The following is a 19,215-nucleotide window of genomic DNA, read 5'->3' as shown; positions in this document are numbered from 1 at the left end:
CTTGTATCTGCTGGAGTATAGAAAAATTAGAGGCAACCTGAATTAATGCAGGAGATCCTGTGGGTTTTGACATCGTAGATGAGGAGAGGATGTGTTTTTCTCTTGGAGAGAATTTCAAACAGAGATTAGGTGCATTTCTTTTCTCAAAGGGTCTTTGGAGCTTTCTCCCAAAATAACAGTGGAATCAGAGTCAAAGAATCATAGAGTCATATAGCACGGAAATAGGACAGTTAGTCTGATTTATCCATGCCAATCAGTAATCCCAATATGACTGAGTGCCACTTGCCAGCATTCGGCCCATATCCCTTTCTCTACATGAACCCATCCAGATGCCTTTTAGATATTGTAGTTGTACCAGCCTCCACCACTTCCTCTGACAGCTTATTCCATATACACACCACACTCTGCGTGAAAAAATTACCTGGATTGCAGAAGGTTAGCTGAGTTTCCGAATTAATAAGAGGAAGTGAGGACTGCAGATGCTGGAGATCAGAGTAAAAAAGTGTGGTGCTGGAAAAACACAGCAGGTCAGGCAGCATCTGAGGAGCAGGAGAGTCGAATTAATAGTCTAACAATAACACCACTAGGCGTTGCCTGCGTATGGACACAAGAAGTTAGTCTTGTGTAGGTATCCTGGACCTTGCTTCGAAAAAGATCCCCAAAAGGCAAACTTGATGTACCATCTCCCTATCTTTACACTGCTTACTTCTCCCATGGCAAAGTAAGTGCTAGTACCTTTCTGCAACCACAGCACTCTCATTGAAACCCATTCCTCTGTGGACCATCGGGGAAGCTTCCTCATTGAATGCAAACAGCTTGCAACATGCAATGTGAACCCAAAATTGTGGCCATTTTGAAAGGTGATTTCGTTCTTTTCTAACGGGTTTCCACACTCGACATTTCCGTATGACCCAACACGAAACCTCACATTAATCAGTGAGCATTCTCAAATCAGCAATGACCTCATTAAATGGTAGAGTGGACTAAATGGGCTGAATGGCCTGCTCTGCCATCCAGTTTATCAGGAGGTATTCTTCTTTTAGAAATAAATCTTGATGAATTTAAGGAGGGATAAATTGGTAAGTGAAGGACTTATGCCCGAAATGTCGATTCTCCTGTTCCTCGGATGCAGCCTGACCTGCTGTGCTTTTCCAGCATCACACTCTCAACTTTGATCTCCAGGATTAGCAGTCCTCAATTTCGCCTAATAAATTGGTAAAGTTTGATTAATTGAGAATAAGTCACAAACATGTCCTGTTAGTCACAGTATCAAACTGTCACTTCTATGTGACATAATTTATTGAAATCACTTTTTGAAATACACAGAGCTATTTGATCATCATATTGATATATCTTTGTTAACGTTTTAGTGGATTAAAAGATATGCACGCAAAAGCTTTCAGAATCTACCATTGCCCTTGCACCCAAAAATTTCACCTTATTTATCACTGGCTCTTCAAAGACTGGCAAACGACTGTAATTAGGAACAACTCTCAGTGGTGAGTATTTCATCGTGGGAGTGTGGGAAGTTCTGTGTGTGGAAGTTAGAGGGAGGGATTGGGACAGGGATGCTGATGCCATTGCAATGCCTTTGAAACTGCACAAATGAATACAGAAACTTACTCCACAGAGGCCAGGATCTTGTCACGAAGTTATCCTTTATTTACACATGGAAAGTCCCGGGCACTGATCCAGCTCCCTTAGAGCCAGCTCTCAGAGTGTCAGAATGTCTGACACTCTTCTTTTTGTCTGTCAGCAAGGGCTCCCTGATTGGACCAGATTAACAGCCCCAAACAGGGAACTCATATTCTATGACAGCCACCTGGCTGACCTTGTTACACTTACCTTGTGATGAAGGTCTTTATGCTTTAACATTCCATACCCACTTGCAAAGTTTTAATAAGTTCAGGCAAACTGAACGTAAAAGAAAAATCACTAGAACAATAAAACAGAAACCTTTGTCTTGCAGAGACAACCGTGATTCATTCCTGGAGAGGCTACTTTCCTTGTCACAAAAGAGTCTGTTCATCTGGAAAGAACCCTTCAGTGGGGGTGGCTTTGACAATGGTGCAAGATATTCTTACGTTATGGAGTCCTTTCAATATTAGTCATATGTTTTGATACAAGGCTCTCCAAACTGGTGGAAAGCAGCAGGATTCAGACTCCTCTTAAATGCGAAACACATGAGATTTTAAAAAAAAACTCTGTTAAAAGTAATGAAAGGCTGCCAGCCAGCCACGTTCCAGGGATTGTTTCTTCAATCATGGTTTGGAGTGACTTGTATTCTCTAAACTGTGCTGAGCTTTGAAACTGCACCATAAAAATTCAAGAGAGAGAAACTTCAACATACCTGCAGTAGAGTAACTGGTCAAGCATTGCCAGCTCATCCGCAACTTTCCTCTGCAGCTTTCATTTACTCGAACCTTAATTAAATAAGTCTGGAATAAAGTCTAGTCTCAGCCATAAAACTACAAGGTTGTTATTGCAAAGGCCAACTGGTTCTCTAATGTTGTTCAGGAAATAAAGTGAGTGACTTTTATCCACTCAACATTTGTTGAGACATATGTCATGATTGCCTCCAAAATAACTGAGCAGGTGACTCCGTCATTTTAAAATTGCTACAATGACCATAGAATCAAACAGTCATAGAGATATGCAGAACAGAAATAGACCCTTCGGTCTGACTCTTCCATGCCGACTAGATATCCTAAATTAATCTCGTCCCATTTGCCAGCATTTTGCCCATATCCCTGTAAACCCTTCTTATCTATATACCCATCCAGATACCTTTTAAATGTTGTAATTGTACCAATCCCCACCACTTACTCTGGCATATATGCACCACCCTCTGCATGAAAAAGTTGCCCCTTAGGTCCCTTTTAAATCTTTCTCCTCAGACCTTAAATCTATACCCTCTCGTTTTTAGATCCACCTACCATGGAGAAAAGCCCTTGGTTATTCACCCTAAGTTTCTCATGATTTTATAGACTTCTATTAGGTCAGGCCCTAGCGTCCTGCGCTCCAGTGAAAAAGGTCCCAGCCTACTGAGCCTACTTGTACAAATCAAACACTCCATTCCCGACAACATCCTGGTAAACCTTTCCTGAATGCTCTCCATAGTGTGGGACACTCTCTGCAGCATGGCGTGGGCTGGTGTAGCCCAGAGTGGGACACCCTCTGTAGCATGGTGTGGGCTGTTGTAGCCTGGAGTGGGTCACCCTCTGCAGCATGGCATGGGCTGGTGTAGCTCAGAGTGAGTTACTCTCGGCAGCATGGTGTAGTCCAGAGTGGGTCACTCTCTGCAGCATTGTCTGGGCTGGTGTAGTCCAGAGTGGGTCAGTCCGTGCAGCATGGCGTGGGCTGGTGTAGCCCAGAGTGGGTCACTCCCTGCAGCATGATGTGGGCTGGTGTAGCCCAGAGTGGGTCACTCTCTGCAGCATTGCCTGGGCTGGTGTAATCCAGAGTGGGTCACTCTTTGTAGCATGGCAGAGGCTGGTGTAGCCTGGAGTGGCTCACTCTCTGTAGCATGACGTGTGTTGGGAAGCCTGGAGCAGGATTCTGGTGGTGGTATGATGTAATAGCGGAGAAGGAAAACTTGGAATCTCTTTAAATCTTTTAAAATTTTATTCTGTGAATGGTGCTTATGTACAAGCAACGTTACACACTTTTCATTGTATTTTGTATTGAATGCACGTGACAATAAAAGGATACTCAATTTAACAATACCCTTCCCATAGCAGGGCGACCAGAACTGCACATAGTACTTCAGAAGAGGCGTCACCAACATACTGTAAACTATTGTGTGTAACGTAGCAGCACTGAAAGGATAAAAAATAAAATTCACTTCTGTTGGTACTCTTTCCTGAAGCAGAAAAAAAATTGCTGCTCAAAGAATGAAAATATATGATGACAACCTCAGCACTATGAACAAAAGGATTCTTCCTCAAACTCTGGACGCAATTTCAAAAAAGGTGTCTTGTACTTTCACATTTTATGCTCTTGTTCCTTTGACTTTCTTGGCAAACGGTTCTAGTGTTCACTCCAGAATGGCTGTTTTTAACATTAATTGAAGTGAATGGTGCGTCTTGGACAGGAATGATAGACGAGTAGGTGAGGAGAAGGAATTCTCAAGAATCTAAATGGAAATTTAAGGAAGATTAAGATATCTGGGCAAGGTAAGTAATCTTATATTGAAATGTTATTTTGAAGCTTGCTAGAGTAATCATTCCCCTCAGCACAGTCAGAGTATATCATATTACTCATGACATAGCACTTTGCAGACCTGAACATTAACAGCAGAATAGAGAAAAACAGAGGCAGAGGGAAGACGAGAAAAATTAGAGCCTGTTACACCTGTTTTTGAGACATTAGATGGCTGTAACAATTACTGATTTTACATGAACATAACCTATATAACAAAGGTGCCTATCTTTATATATAAGGGGGCAGTATTAACTCAGATATTTAAGCATTCCTATGAACATGGGAAATAAACATAGGGAGGCCTACTTCCTGCTAAAGGACCCCACGTTTAAAGTGGCCAAAAACAATGGAGAGCTTTTTTCAGGCTTTAAAGTTGCCTGACCAGCTAGAGGTTGAAGACAAGGCAAATGCATATTTTTCACTGAACAGAACATGGAATCATGAGGAGCTGGAGTGTTTGGCTTGGTTCCATAGCACTGCTGTAGGTCACTCACAATGTAGGCTTAATCTCTGTCCTATACATCTCTTCTCATCCTCCCAAGATCTAGATACCATCCACTGACTCAGCCGATCTTGCTCTGGGTCCAATGCCTGAGCATCATTGGGATGTAGTGGGGCATGTTCATGGCCCAATTTTCAGAAACGGTCTCAGGGACATCAGACAGGAATTCCAAAACCCCAAACACCTTTCTTCAAATCTGTCGGGATGAAGGCAAAATGGAGAAATCTACAACCTTAAGGAATATAAAATGAATTTTAGTTATGACTGCAAGGGGTCCAGCATATCAATATCTTTCTGCTAATGCTTAACATCAGCAGCAGCTCTGATGTGAGCTAACAAGAAAGACTGCAGACATGACCGATAACATCAATGGATTGCAGTATGTCAACAAAAACATAAACATTCCAATAAGTCTTACCTATTGATGTGAAGAATTCAGCCTGTGTTTGCCAGACATAGCACCAGAATGCCAACAGATATAGAGCCAAACGTTTCATCTTCAAAAAGCGCAGAACAGATCTAAACAATTAAAACATGGCATCATTTGAAAACCAATATCCAATTCAATAAATATCAAGGTATCTCCATGTAGATTACAGTCACATCTTTGCAGAACAAATTATGAGATAAGCCTGCTGTTCAGACATTAAAATGATTTGCTTTCAATGGAACAGCATTAGCTCCAGGTCCAAAACTTCTTTTAAAATTTTGGTCCTGAGATAGTTATATTCTTTGCTTAAGAAATATCTGGCTGTTCTAATGAATCAACAATGCCTTGATAAATATTGGTTCCTCGGCTAATATAAATACAATAAATTACCGGTTTATTTATCAAATTGCTATTTACCTGATTTTGCTTTGTGCAAATTTGATGTTGCATTTCCTATATTAAAACAGTAAGTAAACATTTGCAAGTATTTTATTAGTTACAAATCAATTTAGGATGTCCTGTGGTCATAGAATATACTGTATAAAGTAAAAGATTGTTTCCTTCTCATCTGTACTTGGAAAGAAAATGGTTGATAGCTCTCATAACTTCTCATGCACCCATTCCTTCTGTTAAAACCAAGAGTTTTAGTTTCAGCTCTGAGCTGGCTTTTTCACAGCTGTATCACACTCATTCCCAACTGAATGTGAACTTTGTCCAGCATCTGTTTTGAAACCTGTACACACTCGCTGCTGATAAACAAGCATCAGTATGACCATGGGTGCTAAATGTCTCAGGTACTCAGTCATAGTAAGCAGAAGGCGATGTATTACTTGTGGAATTACTTCAGGATTGGCAAATCTTACATGAGGCATTCACTTTTCTCTCTGTGTCACCCCACTTTCCTGTCACACCCGATCACACTTCATGTTTAAGATGAATAGCTTTAAGATGAATGAGTACATGGCTGTGTAACATCACCTTGTTATGGGTTCCCAAAGCAGAAGAAAAAAGTTTCTAGCTATCTACCTGTCAAGTCCTACAGCCATCTTAAGCATCTCGAAATGCACTATGTGAGTAATACCATGGGAGATTTGCTGGGTGCCTCGGGCTGTTGACTAAAGTTCGCCATTAAGCAATTCAGAAAACTCACTGCTTTCTTTTTATATAAACAGAAATGTCTTTTGATAGAGGCCACAGTGACAGTGAAATGGGAGAGTATGATGTCAAATTTGTGAATCCTTTAATCTTAAAATTAACCTTGAAGGCAGACGGCTGGTCAATATAGAATCACAGAATCATTATGGCGTGGAAGGAGGCCATTCAGTCCATCGTGCCTGCAGCAGCTGTGTTGGCTCATGCCAATCTCCTGCTTTTTCCCTATATGCCTCTGTGCTATTATTTTCCAATTAATCTGCCCACGATGTCTTGAATACCTCAAGTGAACCTGCCTCCACCACATTTACAGGTAATGCATCCCATACCTGTGTATTAATGATTTGGAGATGCCGGTGCAGAAGATCCACAAGAAGATCACACATATCGACATCAAGTATTGCTCACTTTGTGAAAAGGATTTTTCTCATGTCACCCTTACTTCTTTTGCACGTCATTTAAATCTATGTCCTCTCATTCTTGCTTCTTTTACAAGTAGAAAGAGCTTCATCCCATCTATCCTCTGTCCAATCTGCTCAAACATCAATTAGATCTCTGCTCAGCCTTCCCCTCTTCAGGGAGAACAGACCCAACTTCATCGATCCTCCCTCATGGCTGACTGTCCTCTTACCAGGAACCATGCTAGTAAACTGAAGGAAGGGGAGTAGGCTAATCTTGAGTACGTTCCATCATTCAAATAGTTACTGGCTGATCGAGATCTGAACTCACCATTTATTTGCTTTGGCTTCATGCTCTGTAACAGCTCATACATAATGAAAACAAATTAACCTCAGTTTTGAAATCTTTCTTATCAATGGGTCTTGACAGATTTTTGAGAGAAGGGAGCTGCATATTTAGACCCTACTTTGGATGAAGAATTGTTTTCTGGTACTTCTCTGCATGGCTGTGTGACATCACCTTGTTATGGGTTCCCCTAGCAGAGGAAAATGTCTATCTACCTGTCAAGTCCTACATCTTAAACATCTCGCACCACGTTTTCTCATGACAGTGAAAAATTAACACTAACTCTCTTCATATTTTTTACCTTCCTTTGTTGTTGGTATCACTGACTCTCAGATCACGTCTAGTACAGAAAGAGGCTACGCATTCCATGCTTGCCTCTCCTTCAGGGCAGGTCAGCTTGTCGCCCTCTTCAGCCATTACCACACAGCTCTACAGATTTTGTCTAACATAAATATCCAATTCTCTCTCAGAAACTGTCATTGCATGTGCCTCCAGCACCCTGCCAGCCTGTGCATTGCAGAACCTAACCACACCTTCAAATAGTTCCAATAATTGATTAAACATAATGTCTCTTTCAAAAACCATGCTGATTTTTCCTGTTTATCGTAAGCTTTTCTAAGGGCCCAGCTACAATGTCCTTTGAAGGCTAATTTTAAAATCCTCTCCATGGCAGATGTCATAGAGTCATAGAGTCGTAGAGATGTACAGCATGGAAACAGACCCTTCGGTCCAATCCGTCCATGCCAACCAGATATCCCAACCCAATCTAGTCCCACCTGCCAGCGCCCAGCCCATATCCCTTCAAACCCTTCCTATTCATATACCCATTCAAATGCCTCTTAAATGTTGCAATTGTTCCAGCCTCCAGCAGCTCATTCCATACACGTACCACCTTCTGCGTGAAAAAGTTGCCCCTTTGGTCTCTTTTATATCTTTCCCCTCTCACCCTAAACCTATGCCCTCGGGTTCTGGACTCCCCAACCCCAGGGAAAAGATTTTGTCTATTTATCCTATCCATGCCCCTCATAATTTTGCAAACCTCTATAAGGTCACCCCTCAGCCTCCGACGCTCCAGGGAAAATAACCCCACCCTCTCCCTGTATCTCAGATACTCCAACCCTGGCAACATCCTTGTAAATCTTTTCTGAACCCTTTCAAGTTTCACAACATCTTTCCGATAGGAAGGAGACCAGAATTACATGCAATATTCCAACAGTGGCCTAACCAATGTCCTGCACAGCCGTAACATGACCTCCCAACTCCTGTACTCAATACTCTGACCAATAAAGGAAAGCATAAAAAAATGCCTTCTTCACTATCCTATCTACCTGCCACTCCACTTTCAAGGAGCTATGAACCTGCACTCCAAGGTCTCTTTGTTCAACAACACTTCCTAGGATCTTACCAATAAGTGTATAAGTCCTGCTAAGATTTGCTTTCCCAAAATGCAGCACCTCGCATTTATCTGAATTAAACTCCATCTGCCACTTCTCAGCCCATTGGCCCATCTGGTCCAGATCCTGTTGTAACCTGAGGTAACCCTCTTCGCTGTCCACGACACCTCTAATTTTGGTGTCATCTGCAAACTTACTAACTGCACCTCTTATGCTCGCATCCAAATCAATTATGTAAATGACAAAAAGTAGAGGGCCCAGCACCGATCCTTGTGGCACTCCACTGGTCACAGGCCTCCAGTCTGAAAAACAACCCTCCACCACCACCCTCTGTCTTCTACCTTTGAGCCAGTTCTGTACCAAATGGCTAGTTCTCCCTGTATTCTATGAGGTCTAACCTTGCTAATCAGTCTCCCATGGGAAACCTTGTCGAACGCCTTACTAAAGTCCATATAGATCACATCTACTACTCTGCCCTCATCAATCTTCTTTGTTACTTCTTCAAAAAGCTCAATCAAGTTTGTGAGACATGATTTCCCACGCACAAAGCCATGTTGACTATCCCGAATCAGTCCTTGCCTTTCCAAATACATGTACATCCATCAAGTTAAGTAGCTAATAGTTTCCTATTTTCTGTCTCCCTTGCTTCTTGAATAGAGGAATTATATTTAGTCTTTCCAGATTAATGGAACTTCTCCAGAATCTAGTAAATTTTCGAAAATTAACACCAATGCATCAACTGTTTCATTCACTACCTCTTTTCAGACTCTGGCATCTATGATGCTGGAACCTCCAAAGGATGCTGAGATGGCTCACCCACTCCACACTTCTGGCTGAAGGTGGTTGCAAATGCTTCAACCTTATGGTTTTGTCTTTAATTTTTGCAATCTTTACACTGAAGATTTTAAAAATAACAATCTCATTAAAGAGATACAGTTCTCTTCTCTTGGCCTTAGCGCCCTGTTCACTTCAGTGCATCAATATTACCTTGTGCTTTCAGTGACCTAATAGGCAAAAAAATGTTTGAGCTGAAAGATGTAAGGGCAAACCTAAATAGCTAAAGACACCATTCGATATCATGCCATTGCAAAATCTAACTGGTTATCATAAATGTCATCTTCTCATCTCAGAATTACAAGTTGAAACTAATCATCTCTAAGAATGAGCTGGGTTATTCAGTAAATAAACTCACCAACTGCAGCTTACACCAATACGATAAATAATTATCAGAGCAATCTTTGACAGGAAAGGTGGATTATATATCACTTGGACTCTAACGAAAGTGACATATTTGTAACATTTGGCAGTAATAGATGGGGAGGAAACCCTAATGTTTGCAGACAGCTTCAATAGGGCTGACATTGAAAGAACAATGATTAATAAAAGGTGCAGCAGATGGTAACTTCTTCTCAGATGCTAAATCAGGTTCTTATGGTACAATGGGAGTGTCCCTGTCCTCATGTCAGGAGGTCTGCGTAGAAATCCTACCTGCCACAGAGGTTATAGATGAATCCCTACAGTGTGGAAACAGACCCTTCAGCCTAAAGAGTTCACACCAACCCTCCGAAGAGTATCCCACCCAAACCCATTCCCCTACATTTACCTCTAATGCACCTAACCTACACATCCCTGAACACTATAGGCAATTTAGCATGGCAAATTCACCTGAGCTGCACATCTGAAGATTGTGGAAGGAAACCGGAGCACCCGGAGAAAACCCACGCAGACACAGGGAGAATGTGCTAACTCCACACAATCGCCCGAGGCTGGAATCGAACCCGGGCCCCTTGTGCTGTGAGGCACCAGTGCTAATCACTAAGCCACTGTGCCACCCTATGTGTCATAATATGCAGGTTGATTAAACAAACCCTGGAATGGAAATATTACAGATTTTGTGTTCCATGCGGCCTGCATCATCAAATTTAATTACAAAAATCAATCATTTCCATTCAGTCCACAAGGTCAATTCAGCCATTTTAAAATTTAACAAATGGCTTCCTGCAGCCTTTTCACATTGTGCAACTCTTCTTTATTAACTGTATATTGATTTTGATATTAAAAGCCTGTCAAGAACCAGCCAGTTGTTTAGTAATGTACCCTGATTAAGTTATAATTAATGAATTGATGCAATATGTTATTATTGAAAGGACTGAGTTAATACTTTATAAAGCTTATGCTTCTAAAAACTGCAGAGCAATAAAATTGTTACTCTTCAATGTTGATAAGTTCCAGAATATTGCATTCTGCCAAAATATGATTCATTTTTTAGTCTCATAAAGATTAACGAGTAAAGAAAGCTAAAGTCTCATACTGACTAAATATTTGAAAGATTATTTCACTAATTAGCAAACAAACAGTAGGTGATTGAACATTGAACTTTAACTAATGCATTAAAAAAAAAATCATTAGTTATATTAGAAAGACTGAGGGGCAACATGGTGGCTCAATGGTAAGTACTGCTGCTTCAGTGCCAGGAATCCAGCTTTGATTCCACCTCAGCAACTGTCTGTGTGGAGTTTGTACATTTTTCCTGTGTCTGGCATGGGTTTCTTCCAGGTGCTTTGCTTTCCTCCCAAAATTTAAACATGTGCAGGTTAGGTGGTGTGGCCATGCTAAATTGCCCATAGTATCCAGCGATATGCAGGTTAACTGGATTAACAATGGATGCAGATTTATGGAGATAGGGTGGGATGCTCTTCAGAGGATCGGTGTGGACTCAATGGGCCGAATGGCCTGTTTCCACACTGTAGGGATTCTATGACTTATTTTTAAAGTTTAAAGCCGTATTTGCTGCATGAAGTATGCACAATTAGAATAAATTAATGAGTGAGAGACGTCTTCAAACTCCAAATAGCCTTAAAAAGTTTAATATGACCTTACGAAGGGTCAAAGTGTGAAGATTCTGTATGAACAGTCGGCTGTATAGAGTCAGATAAGTGTTAGAGGAAAATAATTCTATTTAATGTTTGCTTAAGACTAGGATCTGATTAAATTAGTCCCTCATTAGACATTGACCAATTGTCATGTTACAACAGGTTCAACTCTGACATAAAGTAACATTCATTTTGGGGATAAAAGTAGAACTCGTTGCGAGCCACATACTGAAGTTCTCCAAGAGCAGAATTCCTACAGAGAAGTTGTTTGAGATAGAGTAGAAGGTTCCTGAGACAACATTCCTCTGGAACAACCAGTAAAGGAACAGAAGGGTTTCGGTTTTGCTGATAAATCATCCGCAAGAAGTTGTGAACATGTTTGTCAAGTTGACATAGTATACCTTTTGCTTTCATTAAAGAACTGTGGAAATACACCATTCAAGACTCCTGCCTTTTATACCATTTGACTAAGTCTTGTATGAACCAAAATAGTTAGCAGTAATTTGCATAAGTTATAGAGATTTGACGTAACTGAAATAAGTTAAATAAATTTAATTGGATTATAGCATTAAAAAAAATTCCAATTCTCACATGTTCTGGATTCATAATCTTATACGGAGATTCTCCTGAAGAGTTGTCACCAGTGTGAGAAGTATGAAGAGTGGTCTGTGAGCATGTTCGTGTTCAATATTTGAAGCATTAACAGGAAGGGACTTAAACGGAATAGGCACTGGCAATCACTCATGTGCAATAGAATAATTAGATCCATCAAAAACAGCAGAGTGATGCAGGTCTGGTAACTAATCCTGATGATGTCTTCACAACAAATTATCCACCATAAACTCAACTACCTCAATCTTCTGTTTCCAATCAACACTCAATTCTCTAACATTCACTCAATATAATGCTCTTTCTCCCACATAGTATTATATAAAATTGAATGATCCAACATTATGAAATTTGATTACAAAGATATTTCCAAGTCAAATTTAAAATACCACACAGTTACATTTCCCACCCCGAGAATGTGAATAACTCAGCACATCAATAAATGTAATGTATTGCACAATAGTTCCAAAAAAATACAATTCATTCCTGGCGCAAGTTGCCAGAAACTTGTGCCACCTTTGGAGATTTTAATTCTTTCAAGTCCCTCATTTGATTGGACAAGAAAGGAAGTACTCTCAGCAACTAAGCCTGGGAAAGTTCCAACTTAGAAAATTATTGGTCTCCAACAAGACTGATGGTACCCAGGAAGAAATATGTTCTGTTTTTGGACAACTCTAGTTTCTAGACAGCCACGTTTACACTGCTGTTACTGTCCAACTTCTTAAATAGTCTGGAAGATGCTTGCTTTGACAGCACATATGACGTGGTTGACCAATTCCCCTCACGATGAAGCTGTTAGTTTCTGAGAGTTATAATTCACCAGCTTTCCTGGCAAAAGTCTCTACCCCAAGTGCTATTTCGAGAGCTCTAGCATATACAAGTCTGGCTTCATCAACAGCTCCCTCTGTGTTTGCGTTTCCTTCCAACCACAAAGCACTCCTATTGCATCATCTAGGTGCCCACCAAAGTCACATGTTTGGAATCATTTCCTCAGTTTCCACAAACTGCAAAACATTTACATTATGCCTTTGCCTCTTCTCATTAAATACAAACTTTTCACAATAATGAGTGGTTTGGGTCCAGATATTCTTGGACACCCAGGATGAGGAGAAACATTTGCCTGTACCTGTGTTTTTGTTTTTGCTGCTGTTACATACTACTTGCTTATCTACGCTACTTTACTCTCTGATCTGCCTGTATTGCTCGCAAAACAAAGCTTTTCACTATTCCTCGATACACGTGACAATAAATTCAATTCAATTCAAAATAACAAGTCTTTCTAAGTTCTTACTCTAGCTCCATTTCATTCAGTACTACTCAATGTTCCCAAGGAATGCCAGCATGACAAAAGTAATTTTAAAGACAATGTAGATTACAGTGAAAGTATCAGAGATGTCTCATTGTTAATCTTTAGAACAATACAGTGTCAATTATGAAGCAAAAACAGAACTCAGTAGATCTGGCAACATTTGTGGGAAGAAAGCAAAGCCAACATTTCAAATCCAGTGACTCTTCATCAGAATTGCCAGCAATTTCAGGTTTGGTTTCAGATTTCCAACATCTGCAGCTGTTTGTTTCATTGCGCTGTCAATTATTCTTGTTGTCACTGTTGTGTCCAAATAAACACTCAGATCAATGACAATGACCATGGCTCTTTGTTTGCAGACCCACTACAATGAAGTGATGCAAGAGGAATTGAGATAAAACACCAAAAGTAATTGAACTGAGCACTAAGAAAATGTTATAAAAGGCCGGACAAAAATCAAAAACCGTCAATCAGGCTCACCAAGCTTTAGATTGAATTATGGCTGAGGAAGGAGAGGAATTCAACGGTTTTCAATATGATCTGGAATGGGAACCATAGATTCATTGTGTTAACTGGGTATTAAATTTGTTTAGTTGTATGCAGGCAGTGAGCATTAACTGGGAATTCACTTGTGCCCTATATATCCATAGAGGGGTGGTGGAAGTTGATTCAATAATAACTTTCAAAAGAGAGTTAAATTAACACTAGAAAAGATGAAAATGTAGGGCTACAGGCTAGAATCTGTCCAATGTGGAAGCAGGCCATTCAGCCCATCGAGTCCACACTGACCCTCTGAAGAGGATCCCACCCAATCCACCCCCTTACCCCATCCCTGTAACCCTGCATTCCCCATGGCTAACCCTGCACATCTCCTGATACTATGGGCAATTTAGCACAGCCAGTCCACCTAACTTATGTTAATGAGGGGGGAAGAAAGGTGAGTGAAGCACTTTGGATTTATTTGTCAAAGAGCCAACATGGGTATGATGGGCTGAATAGCCTTCTACTGTGCAAGGTTTGTGAAGGTTTATAGCTCAGGTTGAGATTTAGGGTGTAGGTTTGCTCGCTGAGCTGTAGGTTTGATATCCAGACGTTTCATTACCTGGCTAGGTAACATCAGCAGTGGCGACCTCCAAGTGAAGTGAAGCTGTTGTCTCCTGCTTTCTATTTATATCTTTCTCCTGGATGGGGTTCCTGGGGTTTGTGGTGATGTCATTTCCTGTTCGGTTTCTGAGGGGTTGATAGATAGCATCTAGATCTATGTGTTTGTTTATGGTGTTGTGGTTAGAGTGCCAGGCGTCTAGGAATTCTCTGGCATGTCTTTGCTTAGTCTGTCCCAGGATAGATGTGTTGTCCCAGTCGAATTGGTGTTTTTTTTCATCCATATGTAGGGCTACGAGGGAGAAAGGGTCGTGTCTTTTTGTGGCTAGCTGGTGTTCGTGTATCCTGGTGGCTAACTTTCTTCCTGTTTGTCCTACGTAGTGTTTGTGGCAGTCCTTGCATGGAATTTTGTAGATGTCATTGGTTTTGTCCATGGGTTGTACTGGGTCTTTTAGATTTGTTAGTTTTTGTTTGAGAGTATTGGTGGGTTTGTGTGCTACTAGGATTCCAAGGGGTCTTAGTAGTCTGGCTGTCATTTCTGAAACTTCTTTGATGTATGGTAAGGTGGTTAGGGTTTATGGCTGTGTTTGGTCTGCTTGTCGTGGTTTGTTCTTGAGGAATCTGTGCACTGTATTTTTTGAGTATCCTAGTAGCACTCAAACCCACCAACACTCTCAAACAAAAACTAACAAACCTAAAAGACCCAGTACCCATGGACAAAACCAACGTCATATACAAAATTCCATGCAAAGACTGCCACAAACACTACGTAGGACAAACAGGAAGAAAGTTAGCCACCAGGATATACGAACATCAGCTAGCCACAAAAAGACAAGACCCTCTCTCCCTCGTAGCCCCACACACGGATGAAAAAAAAACACCATTTCGACTGGGACAACACATCTATCCTGGGACAGGCTAAGCAAAGACATGCCAGAGAATTCCTAGAGGCCTGGCACTCCAACCACAACGCCATAAGCAAACACATAGATCTAGATGCCATCTATCAACCCCTCAGAAAACGAACAGGAAATGACATCACCACAAACCCCAGGAACCCCATCCAAGAGAAAGATATAAATAGAAAGCAGGAGACAACAGCTTCGCTTTACTTGGAGGTCGCCAGTGATGATGTTACCTAGCCAGGTAATGAAAAGTCTGGATATCAAACCTACAGCTCAGCGAGCAAACCTATACCCTAAGCCTTCTACTGTGCTGTTGGATTTTCAAATACTTGGGGCAACTCCAAAGGACTTTAAAAATACTAAGCAATGCCTCATTCCAGGATTGCTACACCTTTCTCAGCAACAGTAACTTTCACTGGCATGGGGTAAAGGTACGGATAATAAGCCCACACTCTGTAATCTTGGTCTGGCCAGCTCCAGTGTCACAGTAGACATCTCACTGACCCATCCCCCTGCCCCAAATCAATTTTCATACAGCTAGACCAGCTGCTTTAAAACATATGGTTTGTGGTCTTTCAAAGGATTTATGGACTATAGTCTGGATTTGGAAATCTTTTGGAAGATATGTTAAACACATCTTATCCAAGTCCCATCTATGCTTTGTCTTTCAACTGCATGTCCATTCACCCAAATGTGCTACAAAACTAATCAGCCATTTTGTCATGAGCAAGCCTTGAAGTGCTCATGACAAAAAAAATCATTCCATAATCTGATCTAAAATCACCTGTCTCTCTTAAATTCCAAAAGTGTCAGTGCTATTGTAGCATGGATAATGAAATTTTGCTCCACTTCACACCACTTAATTCTGATCAAATAAACAAATTAAGTAAAAGAAAATGTTCAAGAAAAGATTTGAAAGATATGAACTATCGAGCAAAGCAAACTCTCTCCCTTTCTCTTTCTAAACACACCCTGTTGAGCTAATCCATGAAGAAGCTTTGGATCTCAGTCAAACATTCATAATAAGAACGCCCAGCAGAAATATGGAAGTCTGCCCATCTGTTTCCGTTAATACAGTTCACAGATGGTCTCATTATGATGCTGGGCTGAGACCAGCAGACTCTGATCATTGAACATAGTCAAGGTTGAGTTAGATGTGATTATTGATTGACATAGGTCATGGGGGACAGGCAGCAGATCAATTGCGAATTTATTAAATAGTGCAGCATGGTCAATGGGCATAATCCTGACCCTAATACTTAGAATGTTATGAACCAGCAAGCCAAATCAGGAAATTTCTGCATTTTTATTCCCTTGCTTTGTACTGCACAAAGTTGACCCTATTTTTGGATTAATAAGTGCCTCTAAAATTCATACCATTTCAAGTTTATCTAAAAGGCAGACTAGTGACTGGGCTGCAGAGCTAAATTTATACCAGAAGCCTATAATTATACACAACACAGAATTATAGACAGTTGCACTTCCAAGCATATGGTAAGCTTCTTTCATGATTTTCTTTATATATAAGCAAAAATAATTGCTTGTTAATACACAGCTAACACAATGCATCTATCTTCCCAAAGAACATACATTTAAAACATCAATAAATAAATGGGCAATTTATTAACAGCCGAAAAAACTGGTTACCAAACTGTAACTTGGGCTATGTGCAGTCAATGTTTATTCTGGGACTTACAAAGTGTAGGAATATTATACAAGGTCATGTTTCACATGATACTTCCAGCCATTAAGACATAAGTAATGAAAATATAAGAAATGGGAGCAGCATTAGGTCTTACAGCCTAAGAATGTGTTGCACCATTCAAGACTGATTGTCTATTTCAATTCTACATTGCCGTGATATACTCATATCCATTGAGTCCCTTTGATTCCAAGAATTTTTGTTGGAAAGTTACATAATCTCTAAGGTAGAGACAATACAGGTAAAACTGATAGGAGTCAGTCATGGTTCCATTAATAGCACTTTCGCCTCTGAGCCATAAAGTGCATGGTTCATAATTCACTCCAAGGTCTCAGCACATATTAACAATGAATCACAGCTGACACTCCAATGCAGTGCTCAGACACCAACCTTTCTGTCTTTTAAAACCTTCTCACGTTGTTCAGGGCACAAATCAATTTTTTCTCTCACTTCGGAGGTTGGTTGGCAAATTTCAGAAAGATAAGTTTGAAAGACAAAATTCCAAAGCAATAAACTGATCATTTCAACAATTAAGTAATAAAAATGGCCACTAAAAAGTGCCAACCAGCAAGGATAACTCATAAAGCTATTTTCTCACCTTTCAATTCAGGAGCAGAGCTTGAGAGAGAAAAAAGACTATGCCCACACTCCTCATCATCAGGGACAAGATTGGGACTACAGCTGAGGTAAGATATTAGGTTTACCTAACACAAGCTGTGGTTCATCTCTGGTCCAGCACACTCAAAGTTGACCTTAGAGGAATTCACATGAAATTGGGCCCAGCCTGTTTCTCCTTCTCTCCCAACCTGCCTTATGGATAGGTTATGGGTAGATTATGCAGAGTACGGATGAGGAGGAGAAGACGGAGGGGACAGATGGCTAAGTACCTTGTTTAGACCCACTAATCCACCCCCCCCCCCACCAGTTAATCACTCACTCACCCATCAACGCCACAGTCATTCAACTTACCCATCTCCCATTGCTCACTCATCAAACCCTAACTGATCACTCGCTCACATCCATGATTCCCTGTTCATTCACTCACCCGTCTCCTGTGACTCACTCAGCCACCTTCCACATCCCCCCTGGCAATCAATCATGTGTTGAGTTGGTTGCTCCTCCAGTCACAGAATGTTTCTCTCCTGCACTTGCTGATGATAGGCTGATTGGAAATGGTATTGAAATGACTGTTGAATGGAGAACAGCTCCTTGTAAAAGCTTCCATCGCACTTCCCTCTACATTTTAAAACATGGCTTGATGAGCCACATAGGACTACTGGGTGAGCCACACTGTAGCCTGTGGGTTGAATGTCACATGAGCCTGGTTTAGACGAATCCATGGCACGATTCTGAAGAGGAGCAGTGAAATTATTCCCAGGTGCCCCAATCTCCTATGGCAGCACATTCTATGCACCTCTATCTTAAAATAAAAATTCCTCGTACATTTTCTTTAAACATTTCCCCTCTCATCTTAAACCTGTGCCACCTAGTTTTTGACTTTCCACCATTGGAAAAAGACTCTGACTATCCCCCCCCATCCATGCCTCTCATAATTTTATATACTTCCATCAGTTCGCCTATCAGCCTCTGATACTCTAGCAAAAACAATCCAAGATTTGGAGATGTCGGTGTTGGACTGGGATGTACAAAGTTAAAAATCACACAACACCAGGTTATAGTCCAACAGGTTTAATTGGAAGCACACTAGCTTTCGGAGCGCCACTCCTTAACCTGGACAAAAACAATCCAAGTTTGCTCAAGCTCTCCTTATAACTAATACACTCTAATCTTGGTAAACATCCTGGTAAAACTGTGCATCTTCTCCAAAAGCCTTCATTTCCTTGGATACCTTCCTGTACTGTGGCAGTTGCAATGAGATAACCCCTCATGCTTCGAAACTCCAGTGATATCATCCCTAGTGAACCTTCTCTGAACTGCCTCGAATGAAGTGATATATTTCCTTAAATAAGGGGACTAAAACTGCTCACAGTACTCCAGACATGGTCTCACCAGCACCTTGTACAGCTGCAGTAAGATCTCCTTGCTCTTGTACTCCAATTCCCTTGAATTACGGCTAACATTCGAGAAAGATTTTTGCCTACCTGACAGGTACACAAGTGCGGGCACATCGATTAGGGGTGGGAGGTGGGTCACTTGATCTGCAATAATTTGACTGCGGGACTGGGCCTGGAATGCACTGGATAGAGGAATGTGACCTCTGAGAGGCAAGTCTCTCACATAGCTTTATCATCTTTCCCTAGCTGATGAAGGAGCAGTGCTCTGATATCTAATAT

General features: G+C 40.9%; 1 protein-coding gene across 7 annotated transcripts in view; it reads right to left on the bottom strand.

Moving 5' to 3' along the window:
- LOC122556496 (prolyl 4-hydroxylase subunit alpha-2-like) overlaps positions 1-19,215 on the bottom strand; it is a 92,032-nt gene that overhangs the window by 53,324 nt on the left and 19,493 nt on the right. For all 7 annotated transcript variants that reach the window (XM_043703189.2, XM_043703195.2, XM_087995180.1 and 4 more), the window contains exon 2: positions 5,124-5,224. In XM_043703189.2, the coding sequence (XP_043559124.1) occupies positions 5,124-5,202 (79 nt within the window). In that variant the 5' untranslated portion in view covers positions 5,203-5,224. The remainder of the gene's footprint in view (positions 1-5,123; positions 5,225-19,215) is intronic.

Source organism: Chiloscyllium plagiosum, unplaced genomic scaffold (assembly GCF_037043375.1).
Source record: "Chiloscyllium plagiosum isolate Xiang-an unplaced genomic scaffold, Cpla_swu_hap1 HiC_scaffold_16, whole genome shotgun sequence".
Classification (NCBI taxonomy): Eukaryota; Metazoa; Chordata; class Chondrichthyes; order Orectolobiformes; family Hemiscylliidae; genus Chiloscyllium; species Chiloscyllium plagiosum.
The sequence above is the reverse complement of the archived record's forward strand: the minus strand, read 5'-3'. Positions and strand labels throughout refer to the sequence as shown.